The sequence below is a fragment of the Haliaeetus leucocephalus genome, unplaced genomic scaffold, assembly GCF_000737465.1.
Source record: "Haliaeetus leucocephalus isolate CR32 unplaced genomic scaffold, Haliaeetus_leucocephalus-4.0 Scaffold251, whole genome shotgun sequence".
Lineage (NCBI taxonomy): Eukaryota > Metazoa > Chordata > Aves > Accipitriformes > Accipitridae > Haliaeetus > Haliaeetus leucocephalus.
The window spans coordinates 2562197-2584494 of NW_010972687.1; the positions used below are offsets into that span (position 1 = coordinate 2562197).

Genomic DNA, 22298 nt, shown 5'->3' on the forward strand with positions numbered 1-22298 from the left:
ATAAAAAAGAAATAAGTGTGAGGTTTTTTATTTTAATATCTGTTTTTATTATTTGTCTTAGGACAATTTTTTATGAATGGGCTTATCATAAAATTGCTTGTTCTTTGCAGAAAAGCAGATGGATTGTTAGAAACACAGCATGAAAAAAATCTTTCTTCCTCCATTTTGAAGTCACAAATCTCTCTCTTTCTTTCTCTTTCTCCCACAGAATTTCTCTATTCAGATTTCTATGATGCACGTTTAATAGGATTCACAAGTACAGGGCAGTCTTCTGACATATCTTAAAGTTTGGCTATATTCCTTGAAATGTGGCGCAGAAACTGAAGTATTTTTCAGGGAGAGAAAAAGGAGGTACACTATAACAGAATGGACACGGAGACATGGTGATAGCGTGACAACCGAGAAGCCTATGTTCGAATCCCCACCCTACCCCAAATAGAGTTCATTCAAAATTTACAGCTGTTCTGTCTGTCCAAGTATCTCATGCAAAGGCTTTAAATAAAACTAGCCATAACTGGGGGAAAATTTAGATCCACATTGAATACTGCAGCACATTTCTAACAGGATTTCCCCCTTTTAATCTTGAAAAGTTTTGCTAATTATGTCAAGCAATAGCATGCATCTTCCTAAAGATGCTAAAGCAGACACATAGAGCAAAGACAGAGCATTTAAGGTGGCACACGGTCTATAGGCAGAGTGATCTGCCATCCCCTGCCTCTCATGGTCTCTCCCACTTGCAGCTACTGCTGTGCCCTTTTCACTTGGCCAAATGCACATTTATTCCACAATGACACCAGAGGCCAAATTCAGCCCTGATGTGAGTGGGTGCGAGTCTCGTTGACCTCAGCTGAAACAGCACATTTGTACCCCTGGGCTGAATTTGTTACCATCTACATTTGTATTTTCTGCAGCACGTGCTTTTGAGGACTAGACTAAAAACGGTCTTGCAACAGCCACTTAAACTTCAAAGGCAGATTTCAAACACTGTATGGTAAACTCTACATTATAAATAAAAAGAACAGTGGAAAAGTTACTACTTTTGTGGCCTATAATGAGTGTAGTTCAATAACCAAAAGACAAAGGAGAACAGTAGCAGTAGCCACATGAGGACTCTGCAACACTGATGGAGACAAAGCACCGCTGGCTCAGTAGGTGGGAAGCTGTTGGCAGGAATCGTGTGCGCCATGATTTTTGTCTAATCACTCACCCCAAGTTGTCCTTTCCACAACAGTATATCAAGAACATTTGTTGTAATGGATTTCTAAGCAGATGTTGGAGATTGTTCACAGAAGATGAGCCTAAAATTCATTCTGAAAATGAATTATAAGGAAATTATAAGAATGGCGTTCATCTTTTTAAGGAACTGTATGAGTCTGCTCAAATGTTCGGAGGCTAAATATAGAAAATTAAAACAAACAGCTTGTTAACTCACTAAAAGCTAGGAATTATTCATAGAAATCACTTGAGGAATAGTTTCAACAGTAATTCAGGAAAACAATCAAGTCTCCCAAATTATCTTGCAAATAGAATGATGATAAATTCATAAGGTAAGATTAATTATTTTTGTGAATTATATCCTCAGCTGTAGAACTCAATTTCCACAATGGGTCCAAGTAGTAGCTAGTATCTCTGTGGATTAAATGCTAAATCCAGATCTTTATGCTTATTAATCATTTATTGACAGTTTGATACACATTTTAGAATAATTTTCTTTAAATTTACAGCTTCTTTACATGTGAATTTTCTGATGAAATATCCTTTTATATTTCTCATTCTATTCCAAGACTCTAAGTAGGGTCAATAAATTTGAAAACAGAAAGGTAAACATATATTTCTTCTGATTTCGCAGGGATTTTAGAGCAAGAGGGGTTTTCGTCCTTTTTCTTTTAAGTATCTTGCACGTAGATACAGGCTAAGAATGGCTGAAATAGAAGATTTCACAAAAAAATCAGAGAGTACATGAGATATTTATATGATAGGAGTCTATCAGCTTTGCTTTCAGCCTGTGTGGCGTATATCTGTTTACTATAGATTTCTTCAAGCTTAAATTAAGACAGCTCAGCATCTTTCCTCTCCGTGTCCTCTGTCCTTCAGATATTGATGTCAGAGCCTGGGAAACTGTTACAGAAAGTAAAAGTTTGGCTCCAGGAGTACTGGAACGTTACTGATCTCATAGCTATCCTCCTGTTTTCTGTCGGGATGGTGCTCCGTCTGCAAGATCTGCCACTCCGGAGCGATGGCCGAGTGATATACTGTGTTAACATCATTTATTGGTATATACGGTTATTAGACATCTTTGGAGTAAACAAGTATTTGGGACCATACGTTATGATGATTGGGAAAATGGTAAGAGAAGTTGATATACTTGTTCTATGTTTTACCAGCATGTTCTTCACTCAATGTCTTCAGCCAATGATATCACTGCAGGTTTATCTGTATTTTTTTTACACATTAGCATTTTCATGTAAGCTAGAAATCAGTGCCTTATTGAAACAAAACCTCAGCATAGACCCCCAAAATTGAGGATTATACTCTCCCTGTTCTGTTAGATGATGTATTGCTTGTCTTTCTCTGAGATCTCTCTTCAGCAGCAAAGCCATCCATCCTACACCTCTTTGCCCCATTTGCAGAAAATACAAAGGATGCTAATTCTCAACTAGTTGTAAAGGAGAGTAGTTTGTTATGGTAAGAAAAAAAATGTGTTTGGTACCTTGAGACTCTCAAAGAAAGTATGTTGTAATAGGCATGGTATGTTCAAAACTATAATGGTTATGATTAAGACTGTGACCTTTTTATAGTTTGCTCCATATCAATATGTTCTTCCATCTTTCCTGTTTGGGTGTGTCCTTGTGAGGTGAGAAATCCATCTGCATAACTGCAGCCTCTGTCCCCTGGCCACATCACATGTACACAACATGGCAGGAGTATGAATAGTTTATGTAATACTAAATGCATACAGGAGGCATGCATGGCCAGACCATCTATATCATGCACAGTCATCCCTAGGAGTTGCATCTGCTTGCTCCAGGCTGCAATAGGCTTCCTTGTGTATTTTTGTTTAAATCACATGTCCATCTACCTCCTTGGGCTCTGTCTTTTTCCTTTCATGGTCTTGCAAGCACGTTTCAGTACTATGGAGAACAGCAAGCTTGTTATACATATTTCTCCAGAGTAAGCCCATCACAGCTATTGAGTTCCTCAACAGACCAGATTTAACACCTGAGGTTTTATCCTGAGCTTCTATTGTGATTAAGTTTTAGACTCAGGAGGAAAAAGATTACTCTTTCCACCTTTCCAATGTTAAAGAACTTTATCTTCACCTGCTTCTACATTGTATCCAACAAAATAGCTCTAATAGGTTTTACCTCTGGGCACAGCGAACGAATATGCAAGTGAAATTAAGAAAGGGGCAGGAATGGGCTTGAGCAGTTTAAAAGCAATGGGCTAAAGCGAAGATGAAGATAGGAGAAGGAAGCTGAATGGCCAAGTTTATTATTATCTACTAATTTCAGTAACAGGATATGCTTATTATAACGTGCTTTTATGATCTCTGCACAGTGATAGACTTACTCCTCTTTTATTCGGGAATGAAATGAAATCACTATGGCACGTCAAGAGAGTCAGAGGTATATCAGTTCCCTTACTGTGTGGGAATGTCTACATTTTCTTAGCTTCTCTGCGAATAAAAAGGGGGAAATGGAGCCAGCTTGTTTATAAAACTGCAGGTTTATACCAACAGTTCCTCATTTTATCACTTTTTTGAATAGGTGACTAATGAGTTTTTCAGAATGATTGAAAAGGCCATTGCCATATTGAAATAGCAATTGTAATTTGATTCTACAGGCCAAAGGGCCTGATACAATGCCCATTAGAGCCAGTGGAAACTTACCCATGTATTTCACTGGATTTCAGACAAGCTACTGAGGTTTTAGAAAGATACCCAAGTGAAGGAGGGAAAAGCTAATATGCAGCTTGAATAGAGAATAGAACTGAAAATTTTATTTCTCGCAACATGACGTCAAACCTGTGTGATTCCTGATCAAAAACACTGGAAGCATTTAAGAAATTGTCTTAAATTGCCACCAAATATTCATTTTTTATTTGCTCGCATGACATTTTAAAATAGGTGTTGTATTACATCATACCATGTTCTATATTTCTACCTGAAACAAAGTTTCATCAGAGAAGAAAGGAGGAACCAGGTTTCATCTCCAAATTCCTTCCCTAAAAGCAGTAAGAACTAAATGTAATTATGCAGCTTTTCCATTTCAGGATGCTGTCTGAGGTACAATGATCTAGAATTCCTCTTCAATCAGGTTTTCTTGAGAGATTAATGCTCGGAATAACATAGGAATATTGGTGATTTACTGATCTGTTTTTTAATTCTTTAGGCATTCATTTTCCTCTCTCATGTCTCCAGGTGTTGTTTTTTTTCCTTTCCTGCATTTTTTATCGACCTCAAGATAAAAGACTTTGTTTTGCCCTGGGATTTTTCACTTGTCCCCAGTTCCCTCTTTGCAGCTTCTTCAGTCTCTCCTACTAGAGCCCTGCCCTACAGGTGTCTTCGACCTACAGCCCCTCTCTCAGTAAATATGAGAATATCCTTTTCTGTTTGCTCCTCTGTATCCCCCTCTTTTCTCTGTTAGATATTTTCCCAGTGTTACTTTGACCTCTGGTCTCTCTCCTTGTGCTTTAAAACTGAAGAACCCCGGCAGCAGTGCCAGATCCATCTGCTGCGAGTGAGTCCCCTCTTCCACCAGCTCTTCTCGTGAGCAACCCTGCTCTTGAGCTGCAGCAGGTCCCCCATGGAGCAGTAAGGCAACCGGGTGAGGTGCAGGTTGGTTGCATGCCTGCCTTGCAGGGAAGGCAGAATGCAGCTGAGCCAGAAAATGCAGAGACTGAAGGGATTAAAACTCACAGGTTTAGAGGAGTTTTGGGTCGAGTTTTGGCGAGAGACAAAAGTTACATCCAAAGCTGTGAAAAACAGCTCTGTTGTAACAAGCCTTATAACTAAAGACCTATAAGTAAACCTGTAACTAAAGGTTTTAAAGGGATCTTACCAGGGACTTTACAGGACTCCCATGTTTTTTCACATTCATTTTGGGTTATAAAGTATCTCTGCTCTACCTGCTTGATGCCCATTGCTCTGCTCTCTGGAGAGTCTTTTCTAGAACAGCTCCTCTTCTAATCTCCAGCCTCTCTGCAGCACCTCTTAGGATTGCTGTCCCACTTTTTCCATGAACATTTTAAATGGGTAGGCACTGTTTGCAAGCACTAATTAAACTTGTGCATATGCTAATCAGGCCTTCAACAATGGAGAAGAATCAAGCAGAGTGCCTGTGTTACGTTCTTTTTTTTTTTTTTAAATATGTCCTTTGTCATACTCCCCCACCAAGCTGATTCCTAGTCCAGCCAGTATCACAGCTTTCCTTTCTCACTGGTTACCACCATGGTGTCCCTTATGTTGCAGTAACAGGCTGTTCTGCCACACGTTACTCCTTATGTTAGATGCAGCCTCCTTCCTTTGCTCCAAGACAATGACTACCAGTGAATAAAATAATCCATGTCAGCCCTTTTTTTTTTGGTACAGTTGCCACTAGCTGCCTATAAACAATACATCATCTCGTGACCCTTGCCCAGACCAGGCTGCTCATTCCAGTGAACCTATATTCTTGTTCAGGCAACTGGTGTGACCAGATGGTATCTTGTATTTTCAAGCTTATTCATAACATTTAAATTGTTCTTAAAAGCAACACTAGGTAAAACCAAGGACACAATAATACTGCTTCACTTCTTTGAAAATGAAATTTGTTATGCATAAAACCGAGAATGGCTTTTCAAAATTTGATTTTGAAAATTCTGTTTCTAAGCTTTGCAAACCTTTTTTGCAGCATATAATAGTAGGAATATGGACAAATACACTCCTCTAATTCTTGTCCCTTCTCTCTCTTTCTCTTTTCCTGTCATTACATTCAGATGATAGACATGATGTACTTTGTCATCATCATGTTGGTGGTTCTGATGAGCTTTGGTGTCGCAAGACAGGCTATTCTCTTTCCCAATGAGGAGCCTTCGTGGAAGCTGGCGAAAAACATTTTTTACATGCCTTATTGGATGATCTATGGGGAAGTGTTTGCAGACCAGATAGACCGTAAGCAAGTTTATGATTCTCATACTACAAAGTCAGGTATCCAACTTTGATCAGATGATGTGCTATTAGATCATGTGTGTATGCTCAATAAATGGCTCAGGATAGAGGAACTTCTCCATCACAGAGAATGGTCACAAAAATATTTTTTTCAGCTAATATTGGGGTGTCAGTTTCAGAACATGCTTCTGGCATCACTTCACAATTATTTAACCGGAAATCTGTAATGTTAAATTACCTTGCATATAAAGAATGTTTTAAATGGTTTCTTTTTACCAGCTGGGTGACAAGGATACCCTCCCAGGTATCCACCATGAGTTCACTGATACAATTGGGACATGAAAAGTCACTTCTTTTTTTCTCATCCATTGGTTTCATTTTAGACCTAAATACTTTTTACCTAACTTCATACTGAGCAACAGGTCCAATTATGCTGGGTTAGACCTTCAGCTCCTGCACTTCATGAGGATCTAATCCAATGTGTTTTCTTTTCTCTGTTACCTACTGACTGCCACCACCTTTATGCTAAACCATGTGATGCAATTCTTTGGAGACAGTAGATCCATTATTAGAATTTTGCTTTATTTATTTATTGGAAGGCAAGACTGTGCTCTCATCAGTGCAAACAGAATGAAAGACAGTATTTCATATACTATCTCCTCAGGATTCATTTGGCTGGTGATCAGGAAAATGCTAGTTTTCTATTTAAATTAAACCTCCTGGTGCTACCTGGTGTATTATGCCAAAGGAGAGGGGTGATCATGTGAAATGATGAGGTAGATGAGCAAGCTAAGAATCACAAACAATGTATCTTTAGCAAATACTGACATGCAACTGATTTTCATCATTCCTGCTTAAATATGTGTAAGCCTTGGCAGCATTTAGAAGTGAGTATCTTTTCCAGTGGCAGATGGCCTCCATTAAAGCTCTGTTTAGGATATTCCTTTTTATCCTTTGTACCACCTTAGGAAAAGGCAGTGTTTTCATAATTTATCTTTTGCTTTTTCAGTATTGACCAAGTTTGAATGGAAAAAAAGGTGTTGATTTTTCCTGAGCTGGTTAAGGGAATAAATGTATCTATATCACCAAAAATGCACCCAACTTAATGGAGTTTCAGATGGACAGAAATATATGTATCACATGGCAGATATTTCAGCAGTTCCATGTTCATTTCTTCTTCCTGGTTAGCACAGAATCATTACTGTGGATGCAGATGAAACCTCTTTTTTATGTTTACTTCTCCACTTTGTTTTCAGAGGCAGGATGGCGTGTAAGGAAATAAGGAAATACCTAAAATCACAAAGCTTCTCACTGAGTTTAGCTTTTCACCTGATTGCCTCATTTTTATCCTTTTTCCTTTTCTTTTCTTTTTAAAAATTAATTTCATTCTGAAGGCATAATAGCTGGGGGTATAAAACTTCATCTCACTCCAAAAGCATAAGAGAGGGATAAAGGTTTATCCCATTAAACTATGACTTCCTTCCACAAGCAGAATTCTGTCTGTCCCTCTACAAGTGGCCATTTATTGATATTGTAGTAAGTAACTACCATACTGCAACAAACATGGCAATTGGCTGAACAAAAAGTTCCTGGTATTTTTTTTAGTGAAGTGCTGATTATAGTTTAGAACCCTGACACCTGAGAAACTAAAATGTCTTTGAATTAAGCATGGTTTTTAAGTGCGAGAAGAGGGTGGCAGGCTCCATACCCTTGCATAAGGATTTGGTCATAGACTTGTGTGTTATTCAGATGCCCAACATTTAAACCTTGCAAAAAGATGCAGCATGATTTCTTCTGAGGCTTAGGAAAAGCAAAATTCCTGATGGTTTCAACTCCAGCTGTAAGTGTAGACATGTTGTCGTTCTGTCTAGGTCAAGGAAACCAGGAGTTGCAGCAAAAGTGGTGATGCCAAAATGAAAAGCAGCACCTAGTTCCTCCTTCCTGAGAGACAGATGATGCAGGGAATTAGAATCTGCCACTCTTTCAGCACAAAATATGTGCAATACATCACATCCGTCTGAAGCTTGGTTGTCTCAAAAATGTTACCTCTGGAATAGACTGGGAGCATGAGCAAATTTTTAGTGATGTTGTTATACAATCAAAATTACCTGATTGGCACCCAAAAGGTTTTACTAATACACTTACATTTTTTCACTATTTGGAAATTTGTTGTTATATATATTTTCCAAGTTGTTCTAAGCTAAATCAGCCGCTGTATTCATGTTAGAGTACTACAGTATTTGTACTTTCTCAAATAAGATAAACATGTTCTAAAGTGGTTATGCTACATCTAAACTGCAATTGAACTTTATTGCTTGGAGTACATTTTTTTATTAGTATTATTTTAGAATACAAAAAGGGTTTCTTTGTGGTTTTCTTTATTTTTGGTGTTTAATATTGCTGTTATTTGCAAGTTTAGGATCCAGCAAAAGTGCTGATCTTGGAAGCGCATGTACATCTGATCCACACTCCTAGAGATTAACCTAGTGTCTGAGAAATGTACAAAATAGTATGCTACTCTAAAATTTCTAACTTACTTTTCTTTTTTTTTTTTCATTTTCTGTTGATTTGTGAAGCATGGCATTAAGGCTGACCAGATACAATGTCTGGATCCATCTCATCAGCTGGTAGCCTGTCCATCCAGTGGATCTACTCTGATTTTTATCTCAACACACTGCACTGTTAAAACACTAGCTAAATGCCTCGCTCTAAAATAATGCATATCACATACATTTACATTTTTTACCCATAACTTCTGTATTCATTTCATTTTAAAAATACATATGTTAACTGGAGTGTGCATTAGTGTCCTGTTGGCATGTGATCTCATCTTCAACTCAAAAGTGGGGACAGAATTATATCCTCACTTCTGGGAGTATGAATACACTATTCAGTGGTGTCGTTTATTATCAGTGATGAACATAAATACTACAATCCTACAAATAACTGACTATCAACCAATTTTAAAGGGGGGGGGGGGGAGCAGAGTAAATCTTTTAGAACTGTGTTCAAATTTTCAGGTAAATTCAATGAAAAGAGCAAAACCAGTCTCAAAGTAGTTCCTCTCAGGCTGACAGTTCATCACAGCCATGTTAGCTGGGGGAGGAAGGGAGATCCGGGTCAGGGAAGCAGTGATGGTATATGCAACCGTCTCACTTTCCTAATCCAGCTGAGCTTTGTGGTGCTCAATGGGATCCATGGGGCAGCAGCCAGCCACTTAGCTGCTTTAGTGAATGCCTGTCCGGAAGGAAACCTACAAATGCTGTAAAATCTCTCCCTCAGTTCACCTCACTTACTTTGGCACTATTGCTGGCAATTTTAGCCAAAAAATTCACAACATAGTTGTCACATGCAAAGCTATCTGTCCTTCCAGAATACTATGGATACAGAAGTATATAAGAAATACTGAAGAGGAAAGGATTATTCAGGGAGTGAGTTTGCTTAGTAAAAAATGTAGATAGATGACATAAATGGCAATTTGAGAAATGGCAATCACCTGTAAAAAATTAGCAGCAGACCTCACATTCTCCTATATTCAGAAAGCAAGGCAACAGAAAGTGCTGTTAACCAACACGGGTTTGGGTTTTTTGGTTTCGGCTGTTTTTCAGATTTGCCTGGTGTCTCACATGTCAGATTTGCATCTGGATTTTCTTTCCAGCTGACAGTATTTCAAGTACCATTTGGAATCTGAAGATCAGTCTGAGTTGTGTTTGTTCCATGTGCCTACTCCCTTATTGGAAAAACCTACATAGTTTAAGAGAAAAAGATGGGGCCTCCTTCTCTTTCACTCATACTGGAGGAATGCCAAGTAACCAGAATGCAGTAGTTTCAGAAGATGAGAGATGATTACACACAGGTTTTAACTATCCAATGAACTTAAGAGGAAAATATAATTACTACAAAAGACTTTTAAAAAATTCTTTAAATTTCTTAGTCTGCTAGATTAATTTATTTTTTAAAGTTCTTGAAGGTTTCTTAGTATAAATGAAAATTTTATACTAAATTCTATACAATCTTAGAGGTTTCATGCTTTTCATGTCTCTGTAGGAGCTTCCTGTAAGGGCAGTCATTTGCATGGATCATTCTGGAATTTGAACAAACAGAGCAGCTTTGCACAAAACAGAATAAATCATACCTGTGTTTTCTCTTGCCCTTTTTTTTTTTTTTTTAATCTGTATTGCAGATCTGCAGCACAGACAATATTTTTAGCATTGTTAGACAAAGGCAGGGGATAAAATTTGTGCACAGCCTAAACACCATTTTGAAAGTCTCTCTGGCCTGAGTTGCAGTAGTGGTCCCCTTCCTAGCACTCCTCTGAGGTTATAGTTTGGGTTCTGTTTGGTTGGATACTTTTAATGGGGGCAGAGACGGGGGGGAGGAGAGAGAAGGAACTAGGGAGAACAAGAAAAATACAGGGATTTACTATGAATTATGATTAAAATACCAGCAGATCGGAGAGACACTTCAAAGTCATTATTTATGTGGCTGAGGGCAAGAAGCAGCGTGTAAGGTCACAATGCTGTAGTTAAAGCAACTTTTTTGAAGTAATGAGACACTGTTCAGTTCCCTGGATGTTTCTGCTGATGAACAGAGCAGTGGTGTGAGATTCAGAGTTCCCAGAGTTCAGTATTTTCTCTGTCAGTGAAGAAGTGGACAGCCCAAGGCAGCTCGCTTAGCCTTTTTTCAATATTTACCAGGCTGGCAAGCTGGTAACTTTGCTTAGATTTTTCATTAAAAAATTATAAAATGCTTTCACATCCTTTGGGTTCAGTGCAGATCAAAATTGTGAGGTACCTATATGCTCATAAACAGGGTGATGAAAGTGCATTTAAAATGTCCAGACTTGAATTTAAAAAAAAAGATGGGTTGGTTTGTTCATTAATATGCACTTATTGGTTTCCTTATTCTTTAGAATTGTGATCATATGAACCCATTCCACAGTTTCTTGTGATTTCAAACAAATCAACTTGTATTGTGAAAGTGGTATCCATTTTTATATAAGAAGTTTTCATCAAAGGCAAAAGCTATTTTGTAACAAAGCTGTTCAGCTATGCACTTTCCTCTCTCCACTATTTCCCACAACTACTTTGGAAGGATGCAGCTGGGGGAAAAGTCATGACGCAGAAATTTGCAAACGTTGTTTCCCAAGGTCTCCACCCAATACACAGTAAAAATGAGCAGTGCCCATGTCATGACAGTAATTACAGCAGGGAAACAAATTCTTCCCGAGTTCTGCTGCTGCTTTAGGCCTGGAACACACAGAAGCATGGGTTACTGCTGTTTGCTTTGCAGCTATTCGCTGGCCAGGAAAGAGGAAGGGTTAGGTATGTAGCAGGAAAGGCGCATACAGGAAACTGTAAATGGGAGCCAGGAAGGAAAAACAAGCATAGGAGGAGATTGTGAAAAAGGAAACAAGAGATGCAAAAAATATGTACATCCACAGATGTCAGAATGCAATATTTGAAAGCTGAGTGAAGTTAATGCATGTAATTGAAATTAAAAGTCCAGCCATTTATTATTTTCTAAAGCCTGAGTTCAGGACATAATGTCTGACCTTTATCCAATGGCCTGTAGGTATCAGACTGATGGGTTTTTCAGTTACCTGAAATAGGCGTATAGTTATACTAACAGAATTTGCTTCAGCAAAACATTTCACTAGAATTAAGTACTCTCTGTGTTCTTTGTTAAAGCAAGTCTGTAATGTAAAAAGATGAGTATGTTTTCATACATGTTAAAATTGTGCTTTGAAAAATGTTGTTATCGCAGTGTGTTACTGCACATACTACAAAAATTACTGCATTTCTCCAAACATAATTAAAATGGTCAAACCATGTTACACATGAAAGGCAGGTGCAGATCTCCCAGGGACAAGGCACAATACTCAGCAAATGGAAGCTTTGGCTTTAGGTAAAGCATAGCGTTACGACAGTGGGATCCCCGGGACACCGACACTGATCAAATGGGAACCCGACGCAGTGGAGCCCTGCTCGGGAGTGAAGCTCAAGGGAAAGCACCGCAGGGGTGGATAATAAGACTTGCACTGCTTAACGTATCGTGCATATGCACTGTCCTGTTAGGTTCGTTAGCAAACTTGCTGATGTAACGGAGGTGCTGTTGTCCGAATTCTGGGATCTGCAGCTGGCCTTCACGTTGGTGCCCCTGCGGGGTATGTGCAGGTGAGGGGGAAGTGAACTACCCCAGCTTACTGTAACGAGGAGATAAGACGTGCTTGGGACTCTACATACTCAGATGGGAGAGGTGAACTGTCCTGGGTTACCATAACAAAGTCTTCTCAAACCCTACAAACAGAATTCTGATTTCTTAAATGTAAACAAGTACTTCATTATCTAAAAATAATACCATTGCTAGTTTTAGCCTCCTGCCAGAGTCCTCTGTCTTTTTTCACAAAGAGAAATTTCTGTTTCTGGTTTCCTGGGAGTAACTATTTTAAACAAACAGTTTATTTATTAGTGGAAAAAAAATCCTTTAAAATTAATGTTACAGTTTAAAGATGAAGAAGATGTTCAGTGATGTGCAGTGGAACACAGGCTTCTGCATTTTGGACACACATCATACATTTTCTCATGCAGATGAAGATAGGAAGATTAAGTGGTGGCTTAGTTCTCTGTAAAGTAAGGCATGAGTTTAGTATTCCCTTGTTATTTTAAAACTGTTCCTACAACAGAATGTGCAAAGAGAAAAACATCTGCAAACCTTCAGGACAAGCTGAACATGTATGCACGTATAGAATAGACTATGGAAACTTGTCTTTTTAGGAAGTCTAAGTTGGCCGTCACTGTGTGGCATAAACCGGCAGGGATGCATTAATGGTATTCTAAATACTCTATTGTAGGCAAATAAACCTGGATAAATAATTTTTGGTCTTGGTAGTTGTCAAAGCTGATCTTTTTTTAGGTTAAATTATCTTTTTATTAACAGAAAAAATGCGATAATAAAACTTTAACCAGACTTTGACCTGAGCTTTTTTATCTCATTGATCTGAGGTTTAAAATATGCTTTTCACCAATTTCTCTCATTGCTACAAAAGACATTATTTCTTCTGTTCTTCAGCACACAAAAGGACAAGAGGTTTCATCAACTGATAGCGTGATTGTTTTGTTACTGGTGAAATCATGATGGGTTTCAGTACTGTGCTGTGTTGGACTTTGTAGCTCTGAATCAACATGTGAGCAAGTTAGTGTTTCCACACAAACAGAAATGTAAGTCTCACATTGAGTGCTGGTACCAAGAGGTATTGAATGTCCCAGTTGCTGCTGGGTGAAGGTTGAGTGCACATAGCCCCTCACCCACAGCAGCTCACAGATGCCGTTTTGAATGTATAAATGAAACCACTGATTGGAGCAGTGTGGAAAGCATGAAATCCACACTAACTTAAAACGATCTGCAAGGTGATGCTTTCTGAGAAATAAAGAATTGCGTACACCAGCCTGTTCCACTAATAAAATGTATTTTTGTAAGTGGGAAGGACTAGTGACACCATGAGTCCAGACACAACAGAGCTGCTTGTAAAAGTAGTACTGCTTGTATTTGGCTTTGCCATTTCTTTTTCTGTGAGTTGAATATTTTGGGAGAGTTCTTTTTTGACGTTAATATATCATGTATTCTTCTGCCCCATATGGCTATGATATTTCTATATGTAATAGCCTAACAGTTATATCTAGTGGCCAAAATCAGGTACCCAAATCACACATGATACCATATGATTACCAGTAGAGACAGCCACAGTTGAATCCCATGCTCTGTGAACCAAATTCAGAAGGGCCTTTTTGAGAAGAATAGTTTTTAATGGAAATCATGGATTTGTTGACACAGGGTGAAATTTTACAAAACATATGGCATTGGCAAACTTTGTTTTCTGTGAAGTCAGTGGGAAACTCACTGATACAAGCAGGAATGAGCCAGTGCTGAGCACTTTGAAAATTCCTCAAACTTCTTTTTGTTGGGGATGAGGGGAAGCTAGCTGTAGTGCTGCACAAAATTTACTAAGATAGTTTGTATATGTAAGCTGCTGCTTCAGTTATTTTCTTGAAGAGCTCATTACAGAGGTACTTAAGACCACTAGGATTGAGGCTAGAAAGACAAAAACTGACCCACGCTTGCAAATGTAGATCACACACCACAGCACATGAAGGCATGTAAAAAAATAAGCAAGGAAAACTATTTCACAGGGTTTTCTCTCCCCTTGCTTTCAGTTCTACAACATTAATACCGAGAACGTTTTTGTTCCAAAGCATTTGGGGAACAAACAGGTGGCAACTCTGCTGCCTACATGTCTCTTTACCTGGTACAGTAAAGACTTGATAATCTCCCCCACTGTTCCTAGGCATGCAGTCAAAAGTCCTTAATAGCAGAGGGTCATTATGAGTATGTCCTAGAGCGGCTTGGGGCAGTGCAATGCACAGTGATAAATGTCTACTCTTTAATTTACTTCCATTTACTTCTTTTTCCTTGTGCTATTTATCACATCCCTCTCCATCAATCAGAAAAGACTAAGCTTTCACCATTAAAAAAAAAAATACATAAGCTTTTTTCCAGGATTAAACATTTCGATCGTTTTATTTGCACAGCCACTAATTACTACCAGAATAGCACGATATTTTAGCTGTATGCAACCAGGCAGCTTACTCACAACAGGCATTGTTGTCTCCTGCAGTTTCTGAGGGGAATATCTTGATATTCATGGCAAATACCACACAATAACAAGAACTGCAGCTTGTAAAGTCTGTGATAGCAAGTGCGGATTTCTTGGGGTGGAGCATCAATGCCACTGTTATTTGGAAGATATTGTTTTGGCAGGCAGGCCTTTATAAATATTTAAATATTTATGTAAAAAGCAATGAAAAAATAAGATTTCATTCCCATTTTGCCTTGTTTTGCATTTTTGTTCCCAGCTCCTTGTGGTCAAAATGAAACCAGAGAAGATGGCAAAATAATCCAGCTACCTCCCTGCAAGACAGGAGCATGGATTGTTCCTGCCATCATGGCCTGTTACCTCTTGGTTGCAAACATCCTTTTGGTGAACCTCCTCATTGCTGTTTTCAAGTGAGTGACACATTGCAAAGTATGGACTTGGTGGGGATGGACATTATACACAGCCTAAGAAGGCTGCTAAGCTGAAGACTTTGGCTGAGACACATTTTCAAAGGATGTGAGGGTGAGAGGGAAAGAGGCATAGCTTGTCTCCAGGGAATGAAGGAAATGCCAAGTTCTTCACACGTCTCATTTCCAAGGACAGACACCCGATGGGAATCAGGGAAGAGAAGCCAAAAATATATAAAGTTCATTTATGGCATCATTCACTCCCGATATGGAAAACATGAATAAAAATACTTTCCTGTCTTGTTGGGTTGTTGTAAGAATCAGAGCAGATGTACACAGTAGTAAGATACTTTGAAATGGCTGACTGCAAGTGTGCTTTGCTGAAGCACAAACTTATTAATTTCTTTCCTTCTTCTTCCTCTTTTTTGCAACAAGGAAACATTTGCCACTTTTAGTGAAATGTGTCTAATTAAGGTGTTGTCATATCATCTTCAGCAAAGTACCCAAAACCATTTCAATCTGATGTTATTTTCCTTTTCTTGCCTTCTAGCAATACATTTTTTGAAGTCAAATCCATATCCAACCAAGTATGGAAGTTTCAAAGATATCAGCTGATCATGACATTTCATGAAAGACCTGTTCTCCCACCACCTCTGATCATTTTCAGCCATATGACTATGATATTCCAACACCTCTGCTGCAGATGGCGGAAGCATGAAAGCGACCCAGATGAGAGAGACTATGGATTAAGTAAGCCTTAGACAATTTACAGAGTGGGACTTTCCAATGCCCTTGGTAATATCTAGTGTTTGACATGAATGAAGGCTAAATCCAGCACCTTGGTAACATTTCCAACAGAGACCTACTTTTAACTGCAAAAATCTTACCTGAATCATTTAGTTTCACTTGCACTGCCCGACCCTTAGTTTTCCACCGAGTATTAATGGGGCTATGTTTTTCTGGGATTTTGGGGGGGGTTGTTCCCCCCTTTGTTCCTTTAAAGCAAGGGGGTTTGTTTTACTGTTGCTAGAGGTCTGTTATTGCTGAAATTCTTCTTACAGTTTATCGCACTTCCAGATCTCAGTTTTATTTCTGAAAATACACGTGCATTCCTACTTTTTGAGCAAACAGCACACACTTGCCCCCAGCACACTTTTTGCCTAGATAAGCTGAAAGATGGTGAGAAGTAATTATTTTGTAGATACATGTTCTCTCCTTGACACTGGTTCAAACTGGAGGAGTAGTTTCTCCAGACGCTTTTAATACAAACTCCTATAAGCATGATGGAAAACCTGCCAGATTATTTTGATAACATTTTCTCTCCTCTTCTCTATCTAGTTCTTCAAAGTAGCAGATCTCCACCTCCCCCAGTGTATATGCCAGAGGTGGGGAGCTAAGGGATGTGCATGTCTCCCCAACATTAGCCGATACCCCAGCCCACTTCTCTGTGAGGAGGGAGCTGGAGCCATGTGGTGGCACTGGAGATGGAAGTGCAACCTGACTGCTCTCCTCCCACTCACATCACACTGCCTGCCACAGCCTTTGCTGCTGCCTGCAGATATCAGCTCTTGCCATGTCAGATAGACCTTCTGTACTCTCAGACTCTTTTCCTAGCAGTCTGCTAATTTGAGTATATTTGTATTAGGTTACAGGTGGGCTTTGCCTCCCACTATCTCTCCAGGACCTGTCCAACAGCTGTGTTTAGATCTCATGCAATCAAAACACATTCATGTTTGCTCAGCATTTGCGCACTTAAGTGTTTCTGTCTCCAGAATCATATATAATTGAAGCCACTAATTTGGTAATTAGCTGCATCTATCTGCTTTCATACCAAAGTCCCAGGTAAATTCAAAGCCTGCTTTTGAAAGTTTAGCCCATGAATTCCACAATAAGAAGAATGTAATTAATTTCATATGTTAATCTTTGCCAAATTCACATTTTTCCATTGTTTCCACAGAACTTTTTATAACTGAGGATGAATTGAAAAAAGTCCATGATTTTGAAGAGCAGTGCATAGAAGAATATTTTAGAGAAAAGGATGACAGATTCAATTCCTCCAATGATGAAAGAATCCGTGTCACTTCAGAAAGGTGCACTTTTTTTGTTTGTTCTCTCATAGTTGATCTGGAAATGTGTTTCTGTTGCCGTTCTCACCCTTCCTTTCTTTTTCTTGAAAAGGGAAATATTTGAGGTATTTTTTTAATAATTCTTAACTAAAAAGTAGAGTGATAAAAGGTGGTGAATTTCTTTTCTCTGTTTTTCTTTTTTGCTATAGCAAATGTTCCTCAAAGTTTTGAAAATGTGAATCTTTTAACCAGTTGTATTAGAACACAACTGATGTAGTGAGAAACACAAATTATTCTTGCCTTTCGGTTCTTAAAGCAGAACTTTAGGGCACAAGTGGTCAGAACACAATGGGAGAGTAAATGAGAGCTCCTCAATGAAAATCATGGCTTTAGCCCTGACCTTCTAGACATTCAGATAAAGAGCGAGCCCTGTTGCAGGATGGCCTTGCTAGGTAAGCTAGTTTCATTGACAGCAACAGGGATCTTGCCATTAATTTAAAAGGAACTAGACATTTCACCTACAGCAATGAAATGCACAGAGGACAAAGGTAATACATTAATTTAGTGGAAGTTGCCACTCTTCAAATTCATCAGTTCTAAAAATTCATAAATCTGTTCATCTGCTGTGGTGCTTATATGCTTTCAACACACAGCAGCTGAGCAACAGAGTTAAGTTTAGAGGACAGAGTTAGTTGTTTGATTCTTAGCACTGTTACCAATAAATATTTTAGGGCAATATCCTGTCAGATATTCATAAAACTTATGAATCACTGAATACTCCATTCCCTGAATACTCCACTTTAATTTGTATAACAGAGGTCAGGTGAGTTGTCATTGTAATCAGTTACACAGATACAACACTCTTCTCCTTATACATAATCTTCTAGCACTGCCCCTCATGCAGCTATGACTAAAATATGTTTTCTGTAGGCAAGGAAACACACTTTTAATTTGGCTTTGAAACAAATCTATCCCAGAGCAGGATTAGCAGATATGATACCCTTTACTCATCTGCATTAATGAAAACAGCACTCCTAAAACACGTATTTTAGAAAAGGATATTAGAGGGGAAGCGTGGTAAGGCATGGAATGGCTTCCTCGTAAAGAATGGCCAAGTAATCTAGCTCTGCTTGGTCTGGAAGAGACAAACGGGGAATTAAATGATAGAGGTCTGTATAATTATGAGTGCAAGAAAAGGGTCAGTAGAAATCAGTTGTTTTCTGTTTCTCCCATAACAAGATATAGGGGAGCAACAGATTAATCTAGCAGGACCCAGGTTCAAAACAAACAAAAATAGGTGGTTTTTTCATGCAGTAAGTAGTAGAACAGAGCAAATTCTTGAAAGCTGATGAGGTATGAAACAAGCTGATGATGTCAGCTAAAAGTCTACATGGTTTCAAACAGACTAGACAAGCTTATGGAAGGGACTGCTAAATACATAGAGATCATATTGAGCCCATGAATTTCCTGAGCAGAAAATGTTTAGAGTGGAGAATATAAGGGGGGAAGAATTACATATGCTTCAAATTAAGATAGTGCGCTAATTCAATCTGTGGTCCAACTGAGTACTGTTTTTTCTTGTGTTCTCATAGTCCAGTGGTCAGAGAACTAACCTGAAAATCATAGATGCAGGTTCAAATCTCTGTTCGGGCATAGCTTTCCTTTTGGTAGCCAAGGAAAGAAGAGGTATGTTTGAAGCCTCTGTAAATAAGAAGTAATCCAGCTGAGACCTCCCCTACATTAGACTCGTGCTCTAAGTCCTTGAAAATGAATCTATAACAGTGACTTTGCACACTTTGCTGGCCCTGTTTTATAGGAAAAGAGCCCTTATCTCTATTTAAAATGAATGGCTTAAAGCACCTCATTCCAGAAGAGTTCACAATTATGAATCCTAAATGAAGACAAGTACCTGAGCCCCACAGAGAAATAGTTCTTAAAAATCTGTTTACTGTAGCCAATAGTGTAATGTGGAAACCAGCTGTGTAAGGGAGACCCATATACAACCCTATGGGGTACAGAGGCCACTCCTGGACCCAAGCACACTACTAGGACTTGCAGCAAGGAAATCACAGGTGAATGCAGTTCTCATTTCATAATAGCTCTTCTCTCCTTGCCAAACCAACTGCAATGCTCTACCACAGAAGGCAAGTGCAAATACTTCAAAGATCTGAGAAATACTTTAAAGATGTTTGAGGAATCAGGGCTATGTAGGTATCTTAAATAGCACGTTTTACAAACTGGATGACCAAGTCTGTCATTTTGCCTGCAGTTATGGACAGGGAAGTATCCCTTGAAGTGTTCTTAAACAGCAAAATTCTTTTTTCTAACCTGTGGAACATTCAAATATTTAAAATCCAGATTTGTACTCTGTGGTTTCTATATACAGATGTCTTTGTACGATTAACAAGATGTAAAGCAAAGAAAACAGAGAAGATGCAGGACTATAAAGTTTCTCTTCCAGTGTAGTAGTAGACCAAGCACATTAGCATGTAGTAGTAGACCAAGCACAATACCTACATTATAGCCATGAGATATCAGCTTAATCCAATTAACTCAGCTTTACATGGTGTAAAATTGAACCAGAAAGCCCTGCAAATATCAGTGAAGTTCCCCCTGAAGACATTCCATTTGCAGGAAGCTGAGAATGCTGTAAAGTTCAAGAAGGAAGGGCTGGGACAAGCCTGCTCTCTGCCTTCCCTCTCCTCTATGCATCTGTGATACACTCACCTCTTGCTTGAGCAGCTCCTACTTGCAGCTGCATTTATCAGAGTGTCCCAGGTCCTGCTTGGAGGAAGAACAGCTGCACACCATAGGTGCAAAGCACAGTACACCTGGAAGGAGGGAGTGGGGGGCTAGCACTGGCAGGATAACCGGAGGTGGGAACAGAGTCTTGCTTTGAGGTTCAGCCTAGGTGGGTCCCAGAAGCAGATAAGGAGCTCAGGAAAACAAAAGAACAAGAAATCCTGTTTCTTTCTGCATTGGCCTGGGTATAAATGAATGATTTCAGCTAAGTGGTCAGTGGCTGTGCTGGGTCAGGACCACAGCACCTTGTCTGACTCACCTACAACAAGCTGCAGTTTATACTATCACCTTGGAATAGTCCACCCTAACATCCCATGGGGCCTGTCTTGGTTCAGCAATCACCTCACTTGTAACAAAGAACACCACAGAGGTGTCCAGATCTGGTGTCACCACATAAAATCTCTCCTTTACCTGATCCTTTCACATTCAGAAGTTAGAAGCATGAAACGACACTTGATGTTAGTCCTTCCCTCACCCCAGGTACTAAGTACCTTGGAGGAGTAGCTCACTAGGTAGGATCTCACACAGGCACATGGAAGTAGCAGCAGGTTAGTGATACACATCAGAGGAAGTGATTGACTAAGAGGATAAATACAAAGTGGTACAAAGCTGTAAGGTGTTTCCCTTAACTGCATTTACTAGGCAAATCTTGGTGAATCTCCTGGAGACCTGTAAGGAAAGCAAAGTTGGACAAATTCACTTCATTGAATCACAACTTTTCCTGGAGACCCTTCCTTTCCAATCACTATGAAACTTTCAGCGGCACATTTTGACCAGCACAGAGACATGCATAATATGATCAAAAAAGACTGCACTACTTTTCTTGATCTGGCATGAAGCCACTAAAGCAATCTCTTCAATAGGCATTTTTTCCACCTGGACCAGTCTCGACTCTTTCAAACCCCATGCAAAACCTCTCCTTGATTCCAAATGGTGCAGGGTCACATCCTAGCAGTATTTAAAGAGCAGATAAGCTGGTTGGAGTAGATCTTATTATGTCATCCTCGGTACTATATGGTGTCCATTACTACAGCACCTTAATGCTTTATAGTCTGCAGTGCAATTGCACTAACAGCATCCATGTGAATGAAGACATAGTTAGTATCCTGATTTCACAGATGGCAGGCTGAAGTGCACAGAAATAGGTTTAGGTTGGTAAAAGGGCCACTACTGAGCCTACCGGATCCGGCCACACATGCAGAGTGACATTAGGAAAGGTCTGTGAATCCAATGGCAAATCTGTGGTCACAAGGAGTTAAGTGGTCTTAGGCTCCAGATGGGAACACAGCCAGGACAAGCCAACGTCCTTAGCCTGCAGAAACCACAGCACCTGGGAAAATTGGCTGGCTGCTTGCATCAGCAATGCTTCACCAAAAGACGTCAGGCAAAGTACCAGTAGCCTGTTACAGGCCTGGGAACTGCTACAGTTTATTTAAATAAAACCATTCTACAGTTGCCAATAACAAGCAGGGTGGATGCCCCTGTAAGTGACTTTCAGTGTCTATAGTCCTTCTGGCAGTTGAAAAGGATTTTGAAGTATAAATGATGCCTTAAAAAAGGACATAGGTCCACAAAAGAAGTTGTGAACCTAATTCTAGCATTCAATTAAGAGGCCTACTTCTGAAAAGAGTGCCTTACTCCCATTAAATCATTACTTCAATTAAATTATTGATGAACTGATATGCAAAGGTTAAAAATAAATAAAATCAAAATGAATGCCAGCAAAAGCCATCATCTCCCAAATCATAATTAAAAAGGCTTGTCACAGGTAAAATAAAATCTTTGCCAGGTTCCCAGTTCTGACCTTTTATTTTTTTCCTGGTTACTGAATATTGTCCTCAGATAGTCAATGTTTGTTTCACTGTTACAAATTTTTGAGATTCAGCTGAACACACTTGATGCACATTTTACACGTAGCCACCTCCTTTTCTGTTCTCATTCCCATCTGCTAGGATGGCTTGGCACCTTCTCATACACTGGATAAATCTTGCTGTAAGGAAAAGCACAGGTGCAATGGAGGCATCATGCATGGATATTGTGATATTTGCCAAAAGGTATCTCCAATGCAGATAGAAAAAAAATCCAAAGCAAAACTTGGGCATTCTTATCTTGAAATAGTGTTTTCATTCAAAACTGTTCCTGAAATACAGGTCTAGCTGTCTATTCACTGAGTGCAAGATCATCCAACAATATAGGAAAATAGAAAATTTCACTTATTAAAA

At 39.2% G+C, this 22298-nt stretch overlaps 1 protein-coding gene across 4 annotated transcripts in view; it reads left to right on the top strand.

The window, feature by feature from the left end:
- The window catches only part of TRPM3 (transient receptor potential cation channel, subfamily M, member 3), a 276569-nt gene that overhangs the window by 249314 nt on the left and 4957 nt on the right, over nucleotides 1-22298 (top strand). For all 4 annotated transcript variants that reach the window (XM_010568605.1, XM_010568607.1, XM_010568608.1 and 1 more), the window contains 5 exons: nucleotides 2095-2346; nucleotides 5977-6151; nucleotides 15061-15211; nucleotides 15759-15958; nucleotides 17166-17298. In XM_010568605.1, the coding sequence (XP_010566907.1) occupies nucleotides 2095-2346; nucleotides 5977-6151; nucleotides 15061-15211; nucleotides 15759-15958; nucleotides 17166-17298 (911 nt within the window). The remainder of the gene's footprint in view (nucleotides 1-2094; nucleotides 2347-5976; nucleotides 6152-15060; nucleotides 15212-15758; nucleotides 15959-17165; nucleotides 17299-22298) is intronic.